This window comes from Leguminivora glycinivorella, chromosome 7, assembly GCF_023078275.1.
Source record: "Leguminivora glycinivorella isolate SPB_JAAS2020 chromosome 7, LegGlyc_1.1, whole genome shotgun sequence".
NCBI classification, from domain to species: Eukaryota; Metazoa; Arthropoda; class Insecta; order Lepidoptera; family Tortricidae; genus Leguminivora; species Leguminivora glycinivorella.
The window spans coordinates 10,333,982-10,352,539 of NC_062977.1; the positions used below are offsets into that span (position 1 = coordinate 10,333,982).

The 18,558-nt window shown below is 38.9% G+C and overlaps 1 protein-coding gene across 2 annotated transcripts in view; it reads left to right on the top strand.

Moving 5' to 3' along the window:
* Positions 1-1,295: 1,295 nt before the first annotated feature.
* The window catches only part of LOC125228178 (tyrosine decarboxylase), a 45,027-nt gene continuing 27,764 nt past the window's right edge, over positions 1,296-18,558 (top strand). For both annotated transcript variants that reach the window (XR_007177262.1, XM_048132638.1), the window contains exon 1: positions 1,296-2,047. Coding sequence is in view for 1 of the 2 variants with exons in the window: in XM_048132638.1 (XP_047988595.1) it covers positions 1,733-2,047 (315 nt within the window). In the remaining variant the exon portion in view is untranslated. The remainder of the gene's footprint in view (positions 2,048-18,558) is intronic.

Here is an 18,558-nt window from a genome sequence, read left to right on the forward strand (position 1 = left end):
ATGATGTAAATCTCTTGATTCTTACTCGTAATAAGCGTCGAAGGTAGAAGGGCAAGTAAGAAGCGTCGAAGGGTAAGGCAAAAGTAAAAAAAAAACTTTTTGCATTGCATCTGAAACTTTTAGTAAAATTCAACCAACAACCAAATTAATAAAGGCAACCACCACCAACGTCCGACGTCTCCAAAATACAGAGGGTGATATTTCATTTAACTTAGTCGCATGAATAATTTGCTTAGGTACTACAGGACGTGCTCCGAAGTCTCAAGTATGTCGGAGTCGAATGTCGATCGGGATATATAATCGTGTATATGGCACAATGGGAGATCGCACATAATAATGTCGTTGGCATTCGCTGCGAGGAAGAATGCGCGTTCCGAACGGCGACGGCTCGGCGTGCCGGCCTGCCGTCGGCGCCGGTACTCCGTTTATTATTAATATTCATATGTATAATACTTTTTATTGGTGTTGTCATATCTAAAAATAAAAATTAATTACTATCGTCAATTATCATATACAAAATGACCTAAGTTAACTGATTTGATGATGGAGGAAGCAACTCTGTGGCACCATAGATGAATCCGAGTACGAGTTAATTTAATCTCATTGCCGCTTCTCAGGGCCGGTTGCATCAAACCGTCTGTCACCGTTAAAGCGTTCGTTAATTTTATTGCATGAGAAGTTCCATAGACGTCTGCTGCGTGACGATGATGTGTCTGTCAAATGTGGTTGATGCAACTGGCCCTTAATCTAATAGAATAATATTTGTCTCCGTGAGTAGTTGCCTGTGGATCGAAAAGTACAGACGGCAGTAAATACTTGTACAGTGAGCCGCGAAATTGCTTGGAGACATTATGAATGAATACATTGATCAATTCGCCATGCATTTTTGCAGCTCACTGTATAAACAATATTTTTCCTAAAACATATCTATAAGTCGTTGGTAAATTCTGGGTAAATGAACCTTATACCTGCTATTTCTGCTTCAGTCTCCGTAGGCGATTTTCGCTACATACCCATTTCCCCATGTTTATCGGCTACGCTCGTAGCGCGTAGTACGTACAGGCACTGTAGGTGTTAAAATTATGTTAGTGATATTAGGTAAGTTAGCCTTCCATGTTTTTGAATTTATTAGCTAGTTTTAAATTACGAAATTTAATTGAATAGCCTGGTTTTAAATTTAGAACAACTATCAATTAATCGGTGACTTAAAAAAAATTGTAGATGATGAACACGGAATTTCAACCCAAAAAAAAAGAACCCAATAATACTATATTTCATTTATTATAAAATTCGAATAGCGATAATCATGACCTAACCACACATTATATTAGTCGCTACTCATTGAGAACTCGAATACGGTGCATTTCAGCGGACAATGAATGAAGTGGCGCTCGAGGGCGGGCGCCCGCCCCCTTACAGGCGGCAGCGATTTTTACAAAGAACTCCCTCATTTAAGAAAATATACATAATAATGTAAAATCTAAGGTGTCATTAATATTTAGGTAAACTTACGCAGATTTTTTTAAACTGCAAACAAAAAGTATGAAAATGTGTCTGCATTTAGATCGATTATCGCACACTTTTGACTCTCATAACTCGCGGCAAGCAACCCCTCGCGCCCGCCCCGCCCTCTCGACCAGCCGAGTGCTGACTGTGTGGTCGTCGAGTCAGCCGGAGGCCTTCGCGGCGCTGACACCGCAGTCTGCTGCGCGGGAATTTATAAAGTTTCGAGATGGACACGGAAGAGTTCAGGGTTCGAGGGAAGGAGATGGTGGATTACATCTGCACGTATATGAACACGCTGCGTAAGCGGCGCGTGACGCCGTCGGTGGAGCCGGGCTACCTGCGCGCCGCGCTGCCGGCCGAGGCCCCGCAGCACCCCGAGGACTGGGACACGGTCATGGACGACGTGGAGAAGAAGATCATGCCCGGCGTCACGCACTGGCAGCATCCGCGCTTCCACGCCTACTTCCCATCGGGCAACGCGTATCCCTCCATCTTGGGCGATATGCTGTCTGCTGGCATCGGGTGCATTGGATTCTCATGGGTAAGGGACAGCCTTGTTTATAAATTCATAATCGCGGATGGTATTAGTTATTTAGGTATGACTGAAAAGTGAAGGAGGTAGGAATCATGATTATTATCTAGTGTGGTACCTGTACAGGACTGCACAAATGCACACTTTCTTGCTTTAGGGTACTTACATATAAGTTTTTTGATAGAAGGGATAAGATAATTCAAAAGGTACATATTTATTTTATAAGGCGGCAAAGTTGTTGGCGGCGGTGAATATTGATAACTGAACATGTATAACATCTCTGAATATAATCACGTGTGGTGAGCAGTTCTCTAAAAGTGGAAATTGAGCTTTGCGTGGGTTTCAAATGAAGAAGGTTATACAAACTTTGCTTGGAAAAATAAAAACTGTATGACAAATAAAACCTAAATGAATTGATTACATTATTATTAAATAGGTACTTAATATTATTTCACCAGCATTGGTTTTAAAAAAGTTGATTATTGATATTTAATCGGAACCATTTTTTCGGTCTCAAATGTCTCAATAACTTAACACATTTGAAACTATTTAAAGTATGAGAATAGTTATTTGTTATACAAGGGGGCAAAGTTGTATTTTAACGCCGAGTGTGGAATTGAAAAACGAGCAAGTGAAAGGATTCTATAGTTGAACCACGAGCGAAGCGAGTAAAGTACTAGTGGGTAAAGTAATTTGACCTTGAATAAAGTCAAATTAACTGCTTTAAAATTGATAAAAGTAGGTGAATCTAGTAATAAAGATGATTGATCACCTGTGGAACTACTGGAAGCAGTGATAAACGCATTTTTTGCGTTGTTGTTTCCTCGCTACTGTGAGGGGAAAAGTTTTGTGTTACACTCGGGTGCAAATGTATTTTACTTTTCGTGTGTTTAAAAACTCGCAAGTTCAGGATTCTATTCTCGAACCACTCGCTTCGCTCGTGGTTCAACTATAGAATCCTTTCACTTGCTCGTTTTTCAATTCCACACGCGGCGTTAAAATACAACTTTGCCCCCTTATATAACAAATAACTATTTTACAATCAGGAGAACGGGGAGAACGTGCAAATAGCAATAAGAAATCCAAAATTAAAAGAGGTTGGTTGGTTCGTTTAAAAACGCTAATTGCCATTTTCTAAGTTAATATGTAGGATTTTAACTCTCCATACAAAGCAACAGGGTACAGTATTAATAAACATCAGCTTTCAGTAAAAATATACACAGTAAAAACTATTCAGAATCAGAATTTCTTTATTTGTGAAAACATAGGCACATTTTAGGTGGTAACAGTACATGTTGTTTCTCTATGTTTTACCCGCGAGTGCAGGTATACAAACTTTTTGATTGCATGCAGCGTGCAACTTAACTATAGAGTAGCAATTTATATACAGCATAAATTACACCTAGTTAACAGTGCTGATAACATATTTATAACGTTATTAAAACACATACTAATTTACATAATTTTCATAACCATACAAATGAATAAAACTATTACACACAAAGTATTATAGTTGGTATTTTTACTGCAAAAAATGTCAAATAATTATTGAAAATTTAATTCAAATCCAGATGTCGACTTTAAGGGCAAATAATATAAGAAATGATAAAGAAAAAAAAAATACAAGTTCATTATTAACCGCCGCCCCAAATCTCAAAGAAAGGTGGTTTCTAAATTCGTCTATGTTTTTTTTAATGCTTGTTCCACGATATCTCCGTCGTTACTGGACCGATTTTGATTTTTTTTAGGGTTCCGTAGTTGACTACCCTTATAGTTTCGTCATGTCAGTCTGTCCGTCCGTCCGTCCGTCCGCGGATAATCTCAGTGACCGTTAGCACTAGAAAGCTGAAATTTGGTACCAATATGTATATCAATCACGCCGGTAAAGTGGTAAAATAACAAGTCGAAAAAAATGTTTTGTTAGGGTACCCCCTACATGTAAAGTGGGGACTGATTTTTTTTTCATTCCAACCTCAACGTGTGATATATTTTTGGATAGGTATTTAAAAATGAATAAGGGTTTACTAAAATCATTTTTTGATAATATTAATATTTTCGGAAATAATCGCTCCTGAAGGAAAAAAAAAGTGTGTCTCCCCTCTAACTTTTGAACCATATGTTTAAAAAATATGAAAAAAAAAACACAAAACTAGAACTTTATAAAGACTTTCTAGGAAAATTATTTTTAACTTGATAGGTTCAGTAGTTTTTGAGAAAAATACGGAAAACTACGGAACCCTACACTGAGCGTGGCCCGACACGCTCTTGGCCGGTTTTTTTATTTAATGTATATGCATAAAGATTGGTCCCATTTTTATCAGAACCCAGTTCTGATGATTGTGTGTTTATGTTGTGTGTGGTGATTTTTTCGTTTTTATAAGAACAGCATGCATTTACGTACGGAACAGTGACATTTGGTGCAGTGAAACTGCTGATGAAGATCAGAACGGAACTCCTTAAATCTGAACGGCACGCGTATAATGACTTTGGTATTTTTTTATAAGAACAGCTTGCATTTACGTTCAGAACAGTGACATTTGGTGCAGTGGAACTTCTGATGATGATCAGAACGGAACTCCTCAAATCTGAACGGCACACTCACAGTGCTGACTTTGATATTTTTATAAGAACAGCATGCATTTGAGTTCAGAACAGTGACATTTATTTGTTATGTTTGTTAAGCATATTGAGTTTTCAAGTCAAATTTTGACAAGCTTCGATTTCTTATAATCGGATTCATGAGGAACTGATGAAACTCCTAAAACCTTAACGGTATACGTATATTCATTTGTGTTTCCATCAAATAATTAAAGATTTACATTAAAAACAGTTTTAAAAAATACCTCTTACACATTTCTACATAATCCAACATTCGCAAGTGCTTTTCACCAGAACCCCAAAGGCGGCGGTTTTTTTTTCTTAAATAATATTTATAGCATTTTTGCATTCTGATTAGTGTTTTTCAATAAACCTTCCTGTTGCAGGCGTCCATAGATAACGGTGACCGCTTTCCATCAGGCGGACCGTATGCTTGTTTGCCACAGACGTAGTATATATAAAAAAACATAAAGCTAATAAAAATTATGACCATGAAAAATATTAATTTGATTACCAACTTTCGCACCAATAGATATAATAATGTGCACTGGGACAATTTCGTCCTCTAACTAGAGTGTCATATGTGTCCACTGGTCATTTTGTATGATGTTTTCCGAATAATAAACCTTATGTTAGAACTATATTTAGAAGTTAGTTAGTTAGAAATATATTTTAGAATGACGCCCATTTGTCCCGATTTCTGCTTATGGCACTCTGGTTAACAATGTAAAACATGGAAAGTATTTTGATTATTTGAAATTGCCTCGGTGTGCACCTTACTTATATATTTATGTCACTGTGCCAAAGTCCCCAACGAACACAGAAGGTTTCAAATTAACAAATTACTTTTAATATGACGAATTAATGTACCAAACGAAAAGTTTGTTGCTTGTTTCGGAGTGAGTAAAATGTTAAATTTAGCGACACAAATGTCAATCAACTCGCTTCACTGTGAGCTAGGTACCTTAATCAGTTTCAAACATTGTTATTTGTCCTTATTTTGTTTATTTATTAACATAAAAAGTAACCTAGTAAAGGTATATAAGTACATATACTCAATCCATACTCATCCTCCTTGCGTTATCCCGGCATTTGCCACGGCTCATGGGAGCCTGGGGTCCGCTTTGACAACTAATCCCAAGATTTGGCGTAGGCACTACTTACGAAAGCGACTGTCATCTGACCTTCCAACCCGAAGGGTAAACTAGACCTTATTGGAATTAGTCCGGTTTCCTCAAGATGTTTTCCTTCACCGAAAAGCGCGCGACTGGCAAATATCAAATGACATTTCGCACATAAATTCCGAAAAACTCATTGGTGCGAGCCGGGGTTCGAACCCGCGACCTTATACTTTCAGCGCTTATACTCATCATCATCATCATCATCACATCAGCCGAAAGACGTCCACTGCTGGACATAGGCCTCCCCCAAAGATTGCCACAATGACCTGTCCTGCGCCACCCGCATCCAGCGGACTCCTGCGACCTTCACCAGGTCATCAGTCCACCTTGTTAGGGGCCTACCCGCGGTTCGCCTTCCGGTACGCGGTCGCCACTCGAGAACCTTTCCGCCCCAACGGCCATCGGTTCTACGTGCAATGTGCCCCGCCCACTGCCACTTAAGTTTAGCGATTCGGAGGGCTATATCGGTTACTTTGGTTGTGTTGCGGATGGTCTCATTTCTGATACGATCTCGCAAAGAGACTCCTAGCATAGCCCTCTCCATTGCCCTTTGGGTGACCTTGAGCTTTCTTATGAGGCCCATTGTAAGCGACCACGTTTCAGTACCGTATGTCATCACTGGCAACACACACTGATCAAACACTTTCGCCTTCAGACACTGCGGAATATTGGACGAAAAGACGTATCGTAGCTTCCCGAACGCTGCCCAACCTAGTCGGATTCGACGATTAACCTCTTTCTCGAAGTTGGACCTACCTAATTGGATAACTTGTCCTAGGTATATATAATCGTCTACAACTTCGAGTGTAAAGCCTCCAATTGTAACGGGAATTGGTGCTACATGGGCATTGGAGATGATTTTTGTCTTATCCATGTTCATCTTAAGACCAACTCGCATGGAGGCTCTATTGAGGTCATCGAGCATCGTACTCAAGTCCTCCATGGTCTCAGCCAAGACTACTATATCGTCCGCGAATCGAAGGTTAGTGAGGTACTCACCGTTTATGTTGATACCTAGCCTTCTCCAATCCAGAGTCTTAAAGACATCCTCCAGTGCAGCGGTAAACAGCTTAGGAGATATGACATCTCCTTGCCTGACCCCTCGCTGCAACGGAATGGGCTTCGAGTTCTGGTCTTGGAGTCGGACTGACATAGTGGCGCTCTCGTACAAGCACTTCAGCACTTCGATATAGCGGTAGTCTACTTGGCACCGTTGGAGAGACTGTAGTACAGCCCAGGTTTCGATCGAATCGAAGGCTTTCTCGTAGTCCACAAACGCTAAACAGAGGGGCAGGTTATACTCTTCGGTCTTCTGTATAACCTGACGAAGCGTGTGGATGTGGTCTACGGTACTAAAGCCTCTTCGGAAACCGGCTTGTTCGGGAGGCTGGAAGTCATCAAGCCTGCGTGCGAGACGATTCGTAATGACTCTTGAAAACAGCTTATAGACATGGCTCAGAAGTGAAATGGGTCGGTAGTTCTTCAATAAAGTGTTGTCACCTTTTTTGAAGAACAGTATCACCACACCTCTGTGCCATGCCCTTGGCGTTCTCCCTTCTAGTACGACGGAGTTGAACAGCTTCTGAAGGGCCGTAAGGATCGGTTTACCACCCGCCTTCAGAAGTTCGGCTGTAACTCCATCTTCACCAGGCGCCCTGTTATTCTTAAGCTGTTTAAGAGCCATTCTAATCTCGTACAGGCTGATGTCCGGGATGTCTTCGGTATAGTGTCGGGTCAGTCTAGCTCTATGGTCTTCCGCCAGACCAACTTCGGGCCTGCTGGTTGACGTATATAGCTGTCCATAGAAGCTCTCTATCTCACTCAGGAGCTCAGGTTTGGATGTGACGATTCTACCATCCTCAGTTTTCAATTTGGCGAGCTGGCTTTGCCCAACAGACAGATCCCTTGCAAAAACTTTGGAGCCCTTATTCCGCTCTATGGCCTCTTCAATACATTTAGTATTAAATTGGCGCATATCGCGGGTGAGGGACTTAGAGATCTGCTTGTTGAGCTGCCGGTATAGAGTCGCGTCAGCTGAAGATTGTAGAACCATTTTACTCCTTTTTCAATGAGTCTCTGAGTGGAGTCTGAGAGCCTTTTGGTCTTGTTTGTCCGTTGGGCCTTAAAAAACTTAGACCCAGCGCTATGGACAGCTTCCACAAACCCGTCGTTGAATTCGTCCACATCATCGCCTAGACAATCAAAACGGTTTTGGAGTTCCAGCTGAAAGCTTTCGGGGTTTTGTGTTTGGAGTGCAGGACGGAGCGTGGACTTCATCAGTCGAGAGCGTTCTAGCTTAGGACATATATTCAATGTGCCTCTTACCAAGCGGTGATCGCTTCCGATTTTGACCGTATTGATCACAGACACATCATTGAATATATGTCTCTTCGTCGACATGATGAAATCGATCTCGTTTTTAGTTACACCGTCGGGACTCATCCAGGTCCATTTTCTGTGCTCGCGTTTCTTAAAGAAGGAGTTCATCATATAGAGTCCCTCCTTCTCCAAGAAACCAGCCAGCAGATGCCCCCGGTGGTTCCGACTTCCAACTCCAAATTGCCCCACTCTCAGCTCGTCACCATCTTTCTTGCCTAGTTTCGCGTTGAAGTCCCCCATAACAACGGTGAAGTAGGTTTTGGAGCCATGCATGGCTTTTGAAATATGCTCGTACATAGCCTCCACCTCGTTGTCGGAGTGTGCCGAAGTCGGCGCGTACACCTGTATGATCTTCAACGAGTACCTCTCAGATACTCTGAGTATAAGGTACGCCACCCTAGGCGACACACTCTCGATCTTCACCACATTGTTTACGAGGGACTTGTGGACGATGAACCCGACACCTCCCTGGGACTGTTGGTCGCCCTCCCGGAAATAGAGCAAGTTCCCGGACTTTAGGATTATCGTGTCCTCACCCTCTCTTCGAACTTCTGACAATCCCACGACGTCCCAACGCAACTTGCTCAATCCTTCCTCCAGTTCCGCTAACTTTTCGTCAGTCCGCAGTGTACGCGTGTTGTATGTTGCCAGGGCCAAAGATTGTCGGTGGTGGTAGCCGGATCTTTGCCGGAGATTCTTCGCACCCTGACCCCGCCAGTACCCTGACCGCTACCATGACCAGCGCACCGGGGGTCGCCGGAACCTCGGGGCCGTGGCTTACTTGTGTACATCATTTAGGGGGTATATGCCATAATCGCCACGCTTGGCAGGCGGGTTGGCGATCGCAGTATATTCCACCGTAGCTGAAGGGATGCTGCTGCCCATCCTCCGGTGCATTTGGCCGTAGTTTAAGGACATACCCGGGTCCACTCCCGCCTATACTCAATCCATACTAATAATTATAAATAGGAAAGTGTGTGTGTCTGTTTGTTTGTCCGTCTTTCACGGCAAAACGGAGCGACGAATTGACGTGATTTTTAAGTGGAGATAGTTGAAGGGAAGGAGAGTGACATAGGCTACTTTTTGTCTCTTTCTAACTCGAGCGAAGCCGCGGGCAAATGCTAGTAACTATATAAAAAGTAGATATATAATAAATAAAAAAACGTTGTTGTACTCGTTATATCCCAATTTATGTAACCGTTATTAAAAGTACCTTACTTAGGCACTTTTAATAACGGTTAAAAGAGCTATTAATATTTCTTAGCGAATAATTGAAGACGACGCTTACTATTTTATAGCAAACCACCCCAGTAAATAAGGAGACAAAAAATTGTAGGTAATTATAGGATATTAACTAAAGTTCGTCTGTTTGTTTAAAATGTGTTATTGTACATATCAAAAAGAAAGTTTGAAAAATATGCATGCATATTTTTGAGACAAATTTATAAAACTTCACATATAAGAAAAGTATTATTTTTTACAAATAAAGGCTAGTTCTGTTTTACCTACCTACAATAAAACCGTTACTATTTACTAAATAGTACTGAATTAGTATCAGTCTATTCACACGACTGGAAAAATATCCGTTATAAAATATCGCAAAATAGGAATAAAACTGTTCAAAGTCTAAAACATAATTGACCCGGACAGGGATGCTATGGCATCATGAGTATCATGAGTCATGATCATGACACAAGTACCGGCCTACGACAAAAAGCTTAGATTAAGCGTGATTAACACTTTCGCTACCAAGAACCCGACTGTCGGGTACACCGCTCGTAGAAGCGTAGCCGATTACATGGGTTTCCCCGTATGTAGCGAAAATGTCGTAGCGCCGCGTAGAGCCCGGTTTCGAAAGTGTTAAAGCTAACTATGGACTACGGCGTAGCAATCGTAGCAATTGTAGCACACTCGCACGAAGGATAGTAAATAATAATATCACGCATATGACTTGAATTAAATTAATTTGGTGCCGATGACGGGAACCCGCTTTATGTATTCCCTGGTAATAGTAATTTTCCTCTACAAAGTACGAAAACGCTAGGTACGCTACGAGCGTAGCGTTACGAAAACGCTAACCGAAATTGAAAAATAAACAAAGTAAGTAAAATGTTCTCATGCAGAAACGCGTCACATTTTATTTTTAGGACATTATTTCAGAGCATAAGATATAGAAACTAACATACGAGGTTCACCAGGAGCACGTATCGTGCTCTGTTAGATGCTTCTTCCAATTCCAAGCAAATGTTGACTTTTATTATGAAGTGTAAGGCCTGAGTGGACGCTCGGTGCAAAGCGTTCGGCGGGGCGGGCGAACGTGCATACAATCTATGCAGCGTCGACTCAGGAGACTTGTATGAGCTTCAATTGTTCAACATGCACTCCCCACGCCGCGGTCCGCTGGACGCCCAATATGAACGTGCACTCAGGCTTAGTGCAGACGCTGCATAGATTGTACGTACGCACAGTCGCCCGCCCCGCCGAACGCTGCACCACGCGTCCACTCAGGACCTTACACGAACAGTGATTGATCGAAAGGTCGAACGTCACTCGTTTGAGGGTGGATCATGGATGTGGATAATCGCTTCCTATTGCCATTGGTTCATTAAGGCTAGTAAATAAACAAGTACTTAGGTTCCGTAAAGTCAGGTAACTAGTCCCAGCTCTCAAATGTGTAAAAAAATCGCGAGTTAACGTCATCGCCAAACTTTCTGTACAAGAAAAAAATACAAAAAGATAGTCATACAGGATGGTCTTTTTTGAACCAGTCCATTCTGCCATTCTGTAAGGTTGATTATCTTTCAGATCATATTACATTATTTTTATATTCAACCTTAAAGCAGAATGGATTTTAAGCGACACAAAATATAGACCATTTATTCGCGGATTAGCAAAGTAATCTTATAAACTAGATTTAAGCAACGATGATTTTGCACTCGACACAGAAAATGAGTTTTGGAATATATTTAACGGTTTTGACATTTTACAAAAGTTATAATATTTTACAGTCAAGGTATTAATTAAATATAAATTGTACAAGTTTATCTTATTTTGAGTTATACGATAGCTCAGCAATTCCCGTCAACTTTGTACAAAAATTAAGGGAAAAGTTAAATTTGTTTTTATTAATTCCTATTTTGTTACCAAGATTTTGTTGATGAAATGAGATTTGATTAAGTTTTATTTCGTCATTAAGGTTCTCTAGTATCTATATTTTCTTAATTATAACAATTATCCTGTATATATCTTACGAAAGTCGAATTATATTACTAAATGTTGGTAACAAAATAGGATCAATTAAAATTTGCTGACGTGGCATTGTACAAAGTTGACGGGAATTGCTGAGCTACGGTAAGTAGGGTTATTAGTGTTATTACGATATACTTACTTATTTAAGCGGTGCGTACTGAAATATTAATTAGGTCCCTCGCCGCATCTTATGCCGACTGTATCTAAAGTTTCTTCATAAAAGTATGTGAAAGTCAAGTTTTTTCATTAAAGCAATTTTACGTAAAGTTTAAAATCGCCCACTTGCTCTACGTATTGTGCACTAAGTAGACACACATGATGTGAATAACCTCTTTTTCATTGTGTACGATTTTGCTTGATTTGAAAGATTGTGATTTTGCGATATCTTGAGACATTGTGAAGGGAATATATACGTATAACTTGTGAACGTGCTTTGAGGGAAGAGGAACAGTTTTTTTTTGCAAATAAGTATATGCATTTATATTTAACCATCTACAAATTTTACTATGATTACGGGCGATTGCGCCACTTACAGAGCTTACATTTTCATTTCAATAGTTCTCATTCTCGCGTTCGCATACAGGGTCGGGTCGACGTTAGTTCTACGTTCATAGGGGTTATCCTCTTATACCTATGCACGCTGGCAGTGAATGTACATTTTTGCAGGTTAAATGGTTATTTTCGTTTAACACCTCTACAGATATTTATTTAGCTTGGTGTTTTTGATATTGCTGTAAAGGCAGATTTTAAATATATACTAGTATTTGGTACTAGGGTTTGAGATCCGGATATCCGGATATCCGAATTATCCGGATATCCGTTGAATTTGAGATCCGGATCCGAGGACTCATAGGATCCGGATAATACGGATAATACGGATCCGTTAAATATGGCCATCGATCCACACCAGAAAGAGTTTTCGAATAAAACTTATGAATTATTTCGTGTATTTTGTAGCTTAAAATGTTTATTCACTTTTATTTCATTCAAATACTACAAAATATCAAGCTGTTAGGTTAGGTACATTACGCTATGCGAAGAATCTATGAAACTAATATGTATTAAGTACTTAATGTTTCTTAAGTAAACGAAATGAAACAGTAAACCATCGTTTTTAAAACTGCCGTCGTTAGTCGTTACTAACTGGATGCGTCCCGACAGGAATAACGATAAATTATTAATTTTGTATATAAGCAGAAACGAATGAAATGGATGCTTTTAAGCTTAAAGAGAAATTAATTACTTTTATAAAAATGTTATAGGCTGAATCCAAAGCCACTTTTTTTATGAGATGGGAGGCTAACTAACAGGCAGGTAGCCCGATGGTAAGCGATCACTCCCGCCCATGGACTCCCGAAACGCCAGAAGGATTGCAGGTGCCTTGCCAGCCTTTAAGCTGGGAGTGCTGTACGCTCTTTTCTTGAAGGTCGTATTGCTCCGGAAATACCGCTGGCGACAATTCATTCCACAGTATTTTGGAACCACTCAGCCGATTTCTATTAGTTTTATATATATAATAATGGAAGATTGTTCTAATACAGCCGGATTTAATGAGCTACGAGTATTAAAGGTTCAGGAAGTAGGCATTGAAGCGTAATTTCATGAAATTGGTACATGATAACTAAATATGTGTGACATATTTTACAAGTGTAATACTTTTTGTGTAGTTACATATTGACACTCCCTGGTCCAACGATTATTTTAACTTTTTTTCCTACTTCTGCATGGATGTATTGGCTGTGGTTACAGAAGATTGACGTCCCAGTAAATATGGAGGTATTAGTGAACACTAAATTACCCTGTTATCTTATGTTAAACAAAACTGACTATGACTGAGTGATCATAATATCACTGACATCCTGTTTTCACACGTCTACCTAGACTGAATATATTAAGGGACACACTATTGTAATCCAAGATCTTTTGTAACCATATGTTCATTGTGAATAAACGATTTTATTCATTCATTCATTCATTCATTCAAAAATATTGGCCTACTGTTTAATGTTATATGCTGTAAAATGAGAGTTACATTAATTATGTTTAAAAAGTTTGTCTAAAAAGTTAATGACACAATAATACACTATATTTATGTCGTTTTGTGAGTTAAAATTATTTTATTTCAGTAACAGCAGCTTTGATTTGACGAAACCCCTATAAAAAGCTAACTTTTCAACTCGGATCCGTTTTATCCGAAATATCCGGATATCCGGATCCGTCATATTTTAAGATCCGAAATATCCGGATCCGAAAAATCGGCGGATATTGCAAACCCTATTTGGTACGTATCAAACTTAAGTACCTACATCAATTTGTTCGAACTTGGACATGCCCCTAGGTTTCCACTGTTTCTAGGTGGTTTCTAGTGTGCGTTTGACATTCCGTGTGACTTTATCCCAATATCTTCCGTAGCTAAACGTTCCAATCCTCATACCACAGACATAAGGTACATCAAGATAATAGCGTCTATTGTTATGAACTCAATGTAGCCTTCTAGCCATAATTTGCATTGAATATTCACTGTAGGCTGTAGGTAAGTCTTAAGCAAGCTAAAAGTCAGTCCACTATCCTACATGAGCAAAGTAACCACTTAATTTTGCATCCAGTTACTTTGTCTTCCTTGTGAACAATACAACTTTATATTTGATGTTTGAAGAAATTTTAAAATTTTAGTTTTAGGTGATATGACCAAAATACGTAAATAAATTAATGGTGATTATATATGCATCATATATTTGATGGCCTGTGGCTCAATATGTAGCTATCCAAAATCACATTTATAGCTTAATTATTATTCAGTATTTATTATTATTTAATAAATAAATAAAATAATATTATGATTTACTATTTATTATTTAAGGATAAAGATGAAATGGCGGAAAAGTGTGAAAAACAGGATGTTGGCGATTTTTAGTATGTGATTTAGGCGGATTTATTCGGAGTTAGTAATTAGTTTATGTTTAAACATTTTATCATGGGGGTTTCACAAATAGTGTACCTTTCTAATAGTGGTAAAACTTTACAAATAAAACTTACCAAAAATTATATACTAATATAAATAAGTTTTGGCCTATTTAACTTCTAACACTGATTTAATATTAAAATCGGTAATCATTTTTTTTTCCCAGAGTTAGAAAACCGTTGTCTATCACATCACATATATTAATATCTCGTTAAAAGAAAAATTCATGCATTTAAGGGTGTTTAACATAGAGTCGAAAAGTGGTAAACCACTTTCTTGGCTCAGTACATTTACACGAGTGCGGAAAGAAGATGTTCGAAACGAGTGTGGATAAATTAAAACACGAACGCAGGAGTGTCTTACTTAACCGATACGAGTTACGAATCGAGTCTTCTTCGCACGTGTATCGTCTGCCGTTATTCAGTACATATGGCCCTTTGACATTCCGACATGACGATGTGCTGAAGCTGAAAATATATTTTAGTCATATTTTACACGAAACACACATTTTTAGTATCCCAGTAATTTGTATATTTAATTAAAAATAATAATTACCTGCTTATTTTTAACCTGCTAAAAGAGTAAGGCAAATCGCATAATGACGTCGACGTATGTTATTAATATGCCACTGCGAGGTAGATATCCGTATTACGACTTACGAGTCTTACGACCCGATACTTGCTGCAACGCATCGATTGAAGCCACCGACCAGAATATCGATTGGCTCTGTAAACGTTCGCTATGAATAATTTGCGTTTGTTTCGACACATTCTGTGTAGGAAGTCTTAGAACCGACCACGCATAAAGTTAAAAATAATGTTTTTAAAAATACCTATATTTATAACTAGCTTTTGCTCGCGGCTTCGCTAGCGTTAGAAAGAGACAAAAAGTAGCCTATGTCACTCTCCATCCCTTCAACTATCTCCACGTCCATATAATAATACATATAAAAATCACGTGAATTCGTCGCTGCGTTTTGCCGTGAAATACGGACAAACAGACACACACACTTTCCCATTTATAATATTAGTATGGATTGCTTACTATGTACAGTATGTACACCCAATCAAAATAAGTATAGGTATACGTATAATATCGGCAATCGTACATTTATTATAGGTCTGTTTTATTTCGTAACCGACAAATATAATAAATATAATGTATCTGCTTTTGCCTTATGACTTTCGACCAAGCAAACAAGGTAGAATATGTAATTAGAGCCACCTGCACTGCGTGTTATGCAAATCATCTGCATGAAAGTAGGAAATTTTACGTGTACCTTAATTAATTTCATCGGCGTTAATAATGAGACAATGATAATTTATTTGAATTGCAATACCTACCTAAGAAAAATGTTACTAAGACATTTGGTTTAAAATTGACTCTTTTTAGGGTTCCGTAGTTAACTAGGAACCCTTATAGTTTCGCCATGTCTGTCTGTCCGTCCGTCCGTCCGTCCGTCCGTCCGTCCGTCCGTCCGTCCGTCCGTCCGTCCGTCCGTCCGTCCGTCCGTCCGTCCGCGGATAATCTCAGTAACCGTTAGCACTAGAAAGCTGAAATTTGGTACCAATATGTATATTAATCACGCCAACAAAGTGCAAAAATAAAAAGTGGAAAAAAATGTTTCGTTAGGGCACCCCCCCCTACATGTAAAGTGGGGGCTGATATTTTTTTTTCATTCCAACCCCAACGTGTGATATATCGTTGGATAGGTATTAAGAAATGAATAAGGGTTTACTAATATCGTTTTTTGATAATATTAACAGTTTCGGAAATAATCGCTCCTAAAGGAAAAAAAAGTGCGTCCCCCCCCCTCTAACTTTTGAACCATATGTTTAAAAAATATGAAAAAAATCACAAAAGTAGAACTTTATAAATACTTTCTAGGAAAATTGTTTTGAACTCGATAGGTTCAGTAGTTTTTGAGAAAAATACGGAAAACTACGGAACCCTACACTGAGCGTGGCCCGACACGCTCTTGGCCGGTTTTTTTATATTTTTTAAAGCACAAAAATCAAGATTAAGCACTTACCGTTTTTATGAAATTCTCCCATTGCTAATACATTACCATTGAGCTCCTCATGATGAAGATTAGGTGTCCATTGGAATTCTGTGATCTCGAATCTCGATGCGTAATAAGTTACCTGAAAAAAAGTCAGCGAGAAGTTTGTATTAAAAAAATGAAATTTTTAACAAATCAGTTATCCATACTAATATCACACCTCGGACACTGGCGATCAAATATATGAAAGAGGCGCGTTCCTAGCACACATTCTAAGCTCGTGTAGGTGAACGCGTACTACGCTTGTATGAGTGACATATGACAGATCGACTGTTCGCGTTTTTGACAGGCGGTAACTGTGAGTTGCTGTGAGGTAACCGAGAGGGGGTGGGCGGCACTTTCAGCGGGGAGCGGGAGTGGCCATACTGTACGATAGTACTCTTTATTATACTGTGCTAATATTATAAATGGGAAGGTGTGTGTGTGTCTGTTTCCTGTCCGTCTTTCACGGCAAAAAGTACCGACGAATTGACGTGACTTTTTAAGTAGAATAAGTTGAAGGGATGGAGAGTGACATAGGCTACTTTTTGTCTATTTCTAACGCGAGCGAAGTTAAGTTAAAGCTAGTTTCATATAAAGAGAAGACCCGCCGTGTTAAAGTACTTAGAAATATTGAAAATAACGTCGAGTCGAATTCAAGAATTCTGAAGTTTTTAAAATTTTGATCAGTCATATTTTAAGTTCTTGTCCTAAAACGACTCTTCTCCAGTCAATTAGGTTACTTTATTATTATCGTTTTTATGATCGAGTATCTATTACTTATGTTTGTTTTTAAGATTGTGTCATGTAAAGTACGAAATAACAAAATAGGTAGGTAAATGAGACAAACTGCCATCACCAAATTTGCAATCGGTTAGCTAAATCACTCGTTTAGAACCGCTTGATAGGCTATACGCTATTACAGCCGATATTAACGGCTTTTCTGCTAGTTTCACTATTTCGGACCATCAAAATAATGTTGTCATCGGGAGGCTATATTCCGATTCGTAAATGGTAACATAAATTTGATATTAGAATATCGTAATTGCACATTTAGTTCGACTGGGATCCAAAGTACCAAAGTAAGTATTGAGGTGAGTTATTGATATAAGTACTTAAGTAGGTACCTTTTAGAGTTCTTTACTTTTCAGACTCCTTTTTCCGCCTCCTTCTGTCCATATTCATCATTGAGCTACAGTCGTAGCCACAGATGTCATATATACCATAGATCAAGCGAACGTATCTACTTAGCGTGTCAAATGAACTCAGTCAAATCCACTGAGTTGTCCGTCTTTAATAGCAGCTTGCCTTTCCATCAATTTTTGTAAGCTGAAGTCTACAAAAACATAAAAAATTCTTTACGTGATATTCAATTACAACAGCATAAAAATTATGAACACTTAAAGGCCTGAGACATATTTAAAATTACAGGCAAGAAACAACTTCAGTACAAAATCTGACACGCTCGGCCGCCATACAAATAAATGGACTTGTTTCTTCTATGTAAATCTAGTTCTGTGGTCGTAGCAGTACGTTGTAGCCGATGACATGGATTTCCCGGTAAATAGCGAAAATGTTACGTGGGGGCACTAGAAACATTTAAGATATATCATATTATTGAAAACTTTGAATTGTAACATAAAATATACTAAAATCACGAAAATGTTGCCTCTGTCACTTCAATCAGGTAAGCTCCTTCAAAAAACGTATATGTGTTACGAGTACCTACTAAGTTTATACAAGTTAACTACTTGGGATTAAAATAAAAACAAAATAACATCTTAGCAAGTCAATAAAAAGACGATTAAATCAGGCGTCCATAGGTTACAGTGACCGCTTTACATCAGGCGGGCCGTATGTTTGTATGCCACCAACGTAGTATAAAACAAAAATATTAAAAAAAAACTTATGATGTCATAAAATGTAACAATAAATACCTTGATAAGTCCAAATGTCTCCTAAATAAGCGCAAGTTATTGGCTGGCGCTGCAGCAATAACCCAACTACGAGTTTGACAATAACATATTAGCTAGCGTTCGAGTAATTTAGGTACTTCCTATGTACCTGCCCTTGCTTATTAGTTTATTAGTGCGACAGAGACGTATTTTTA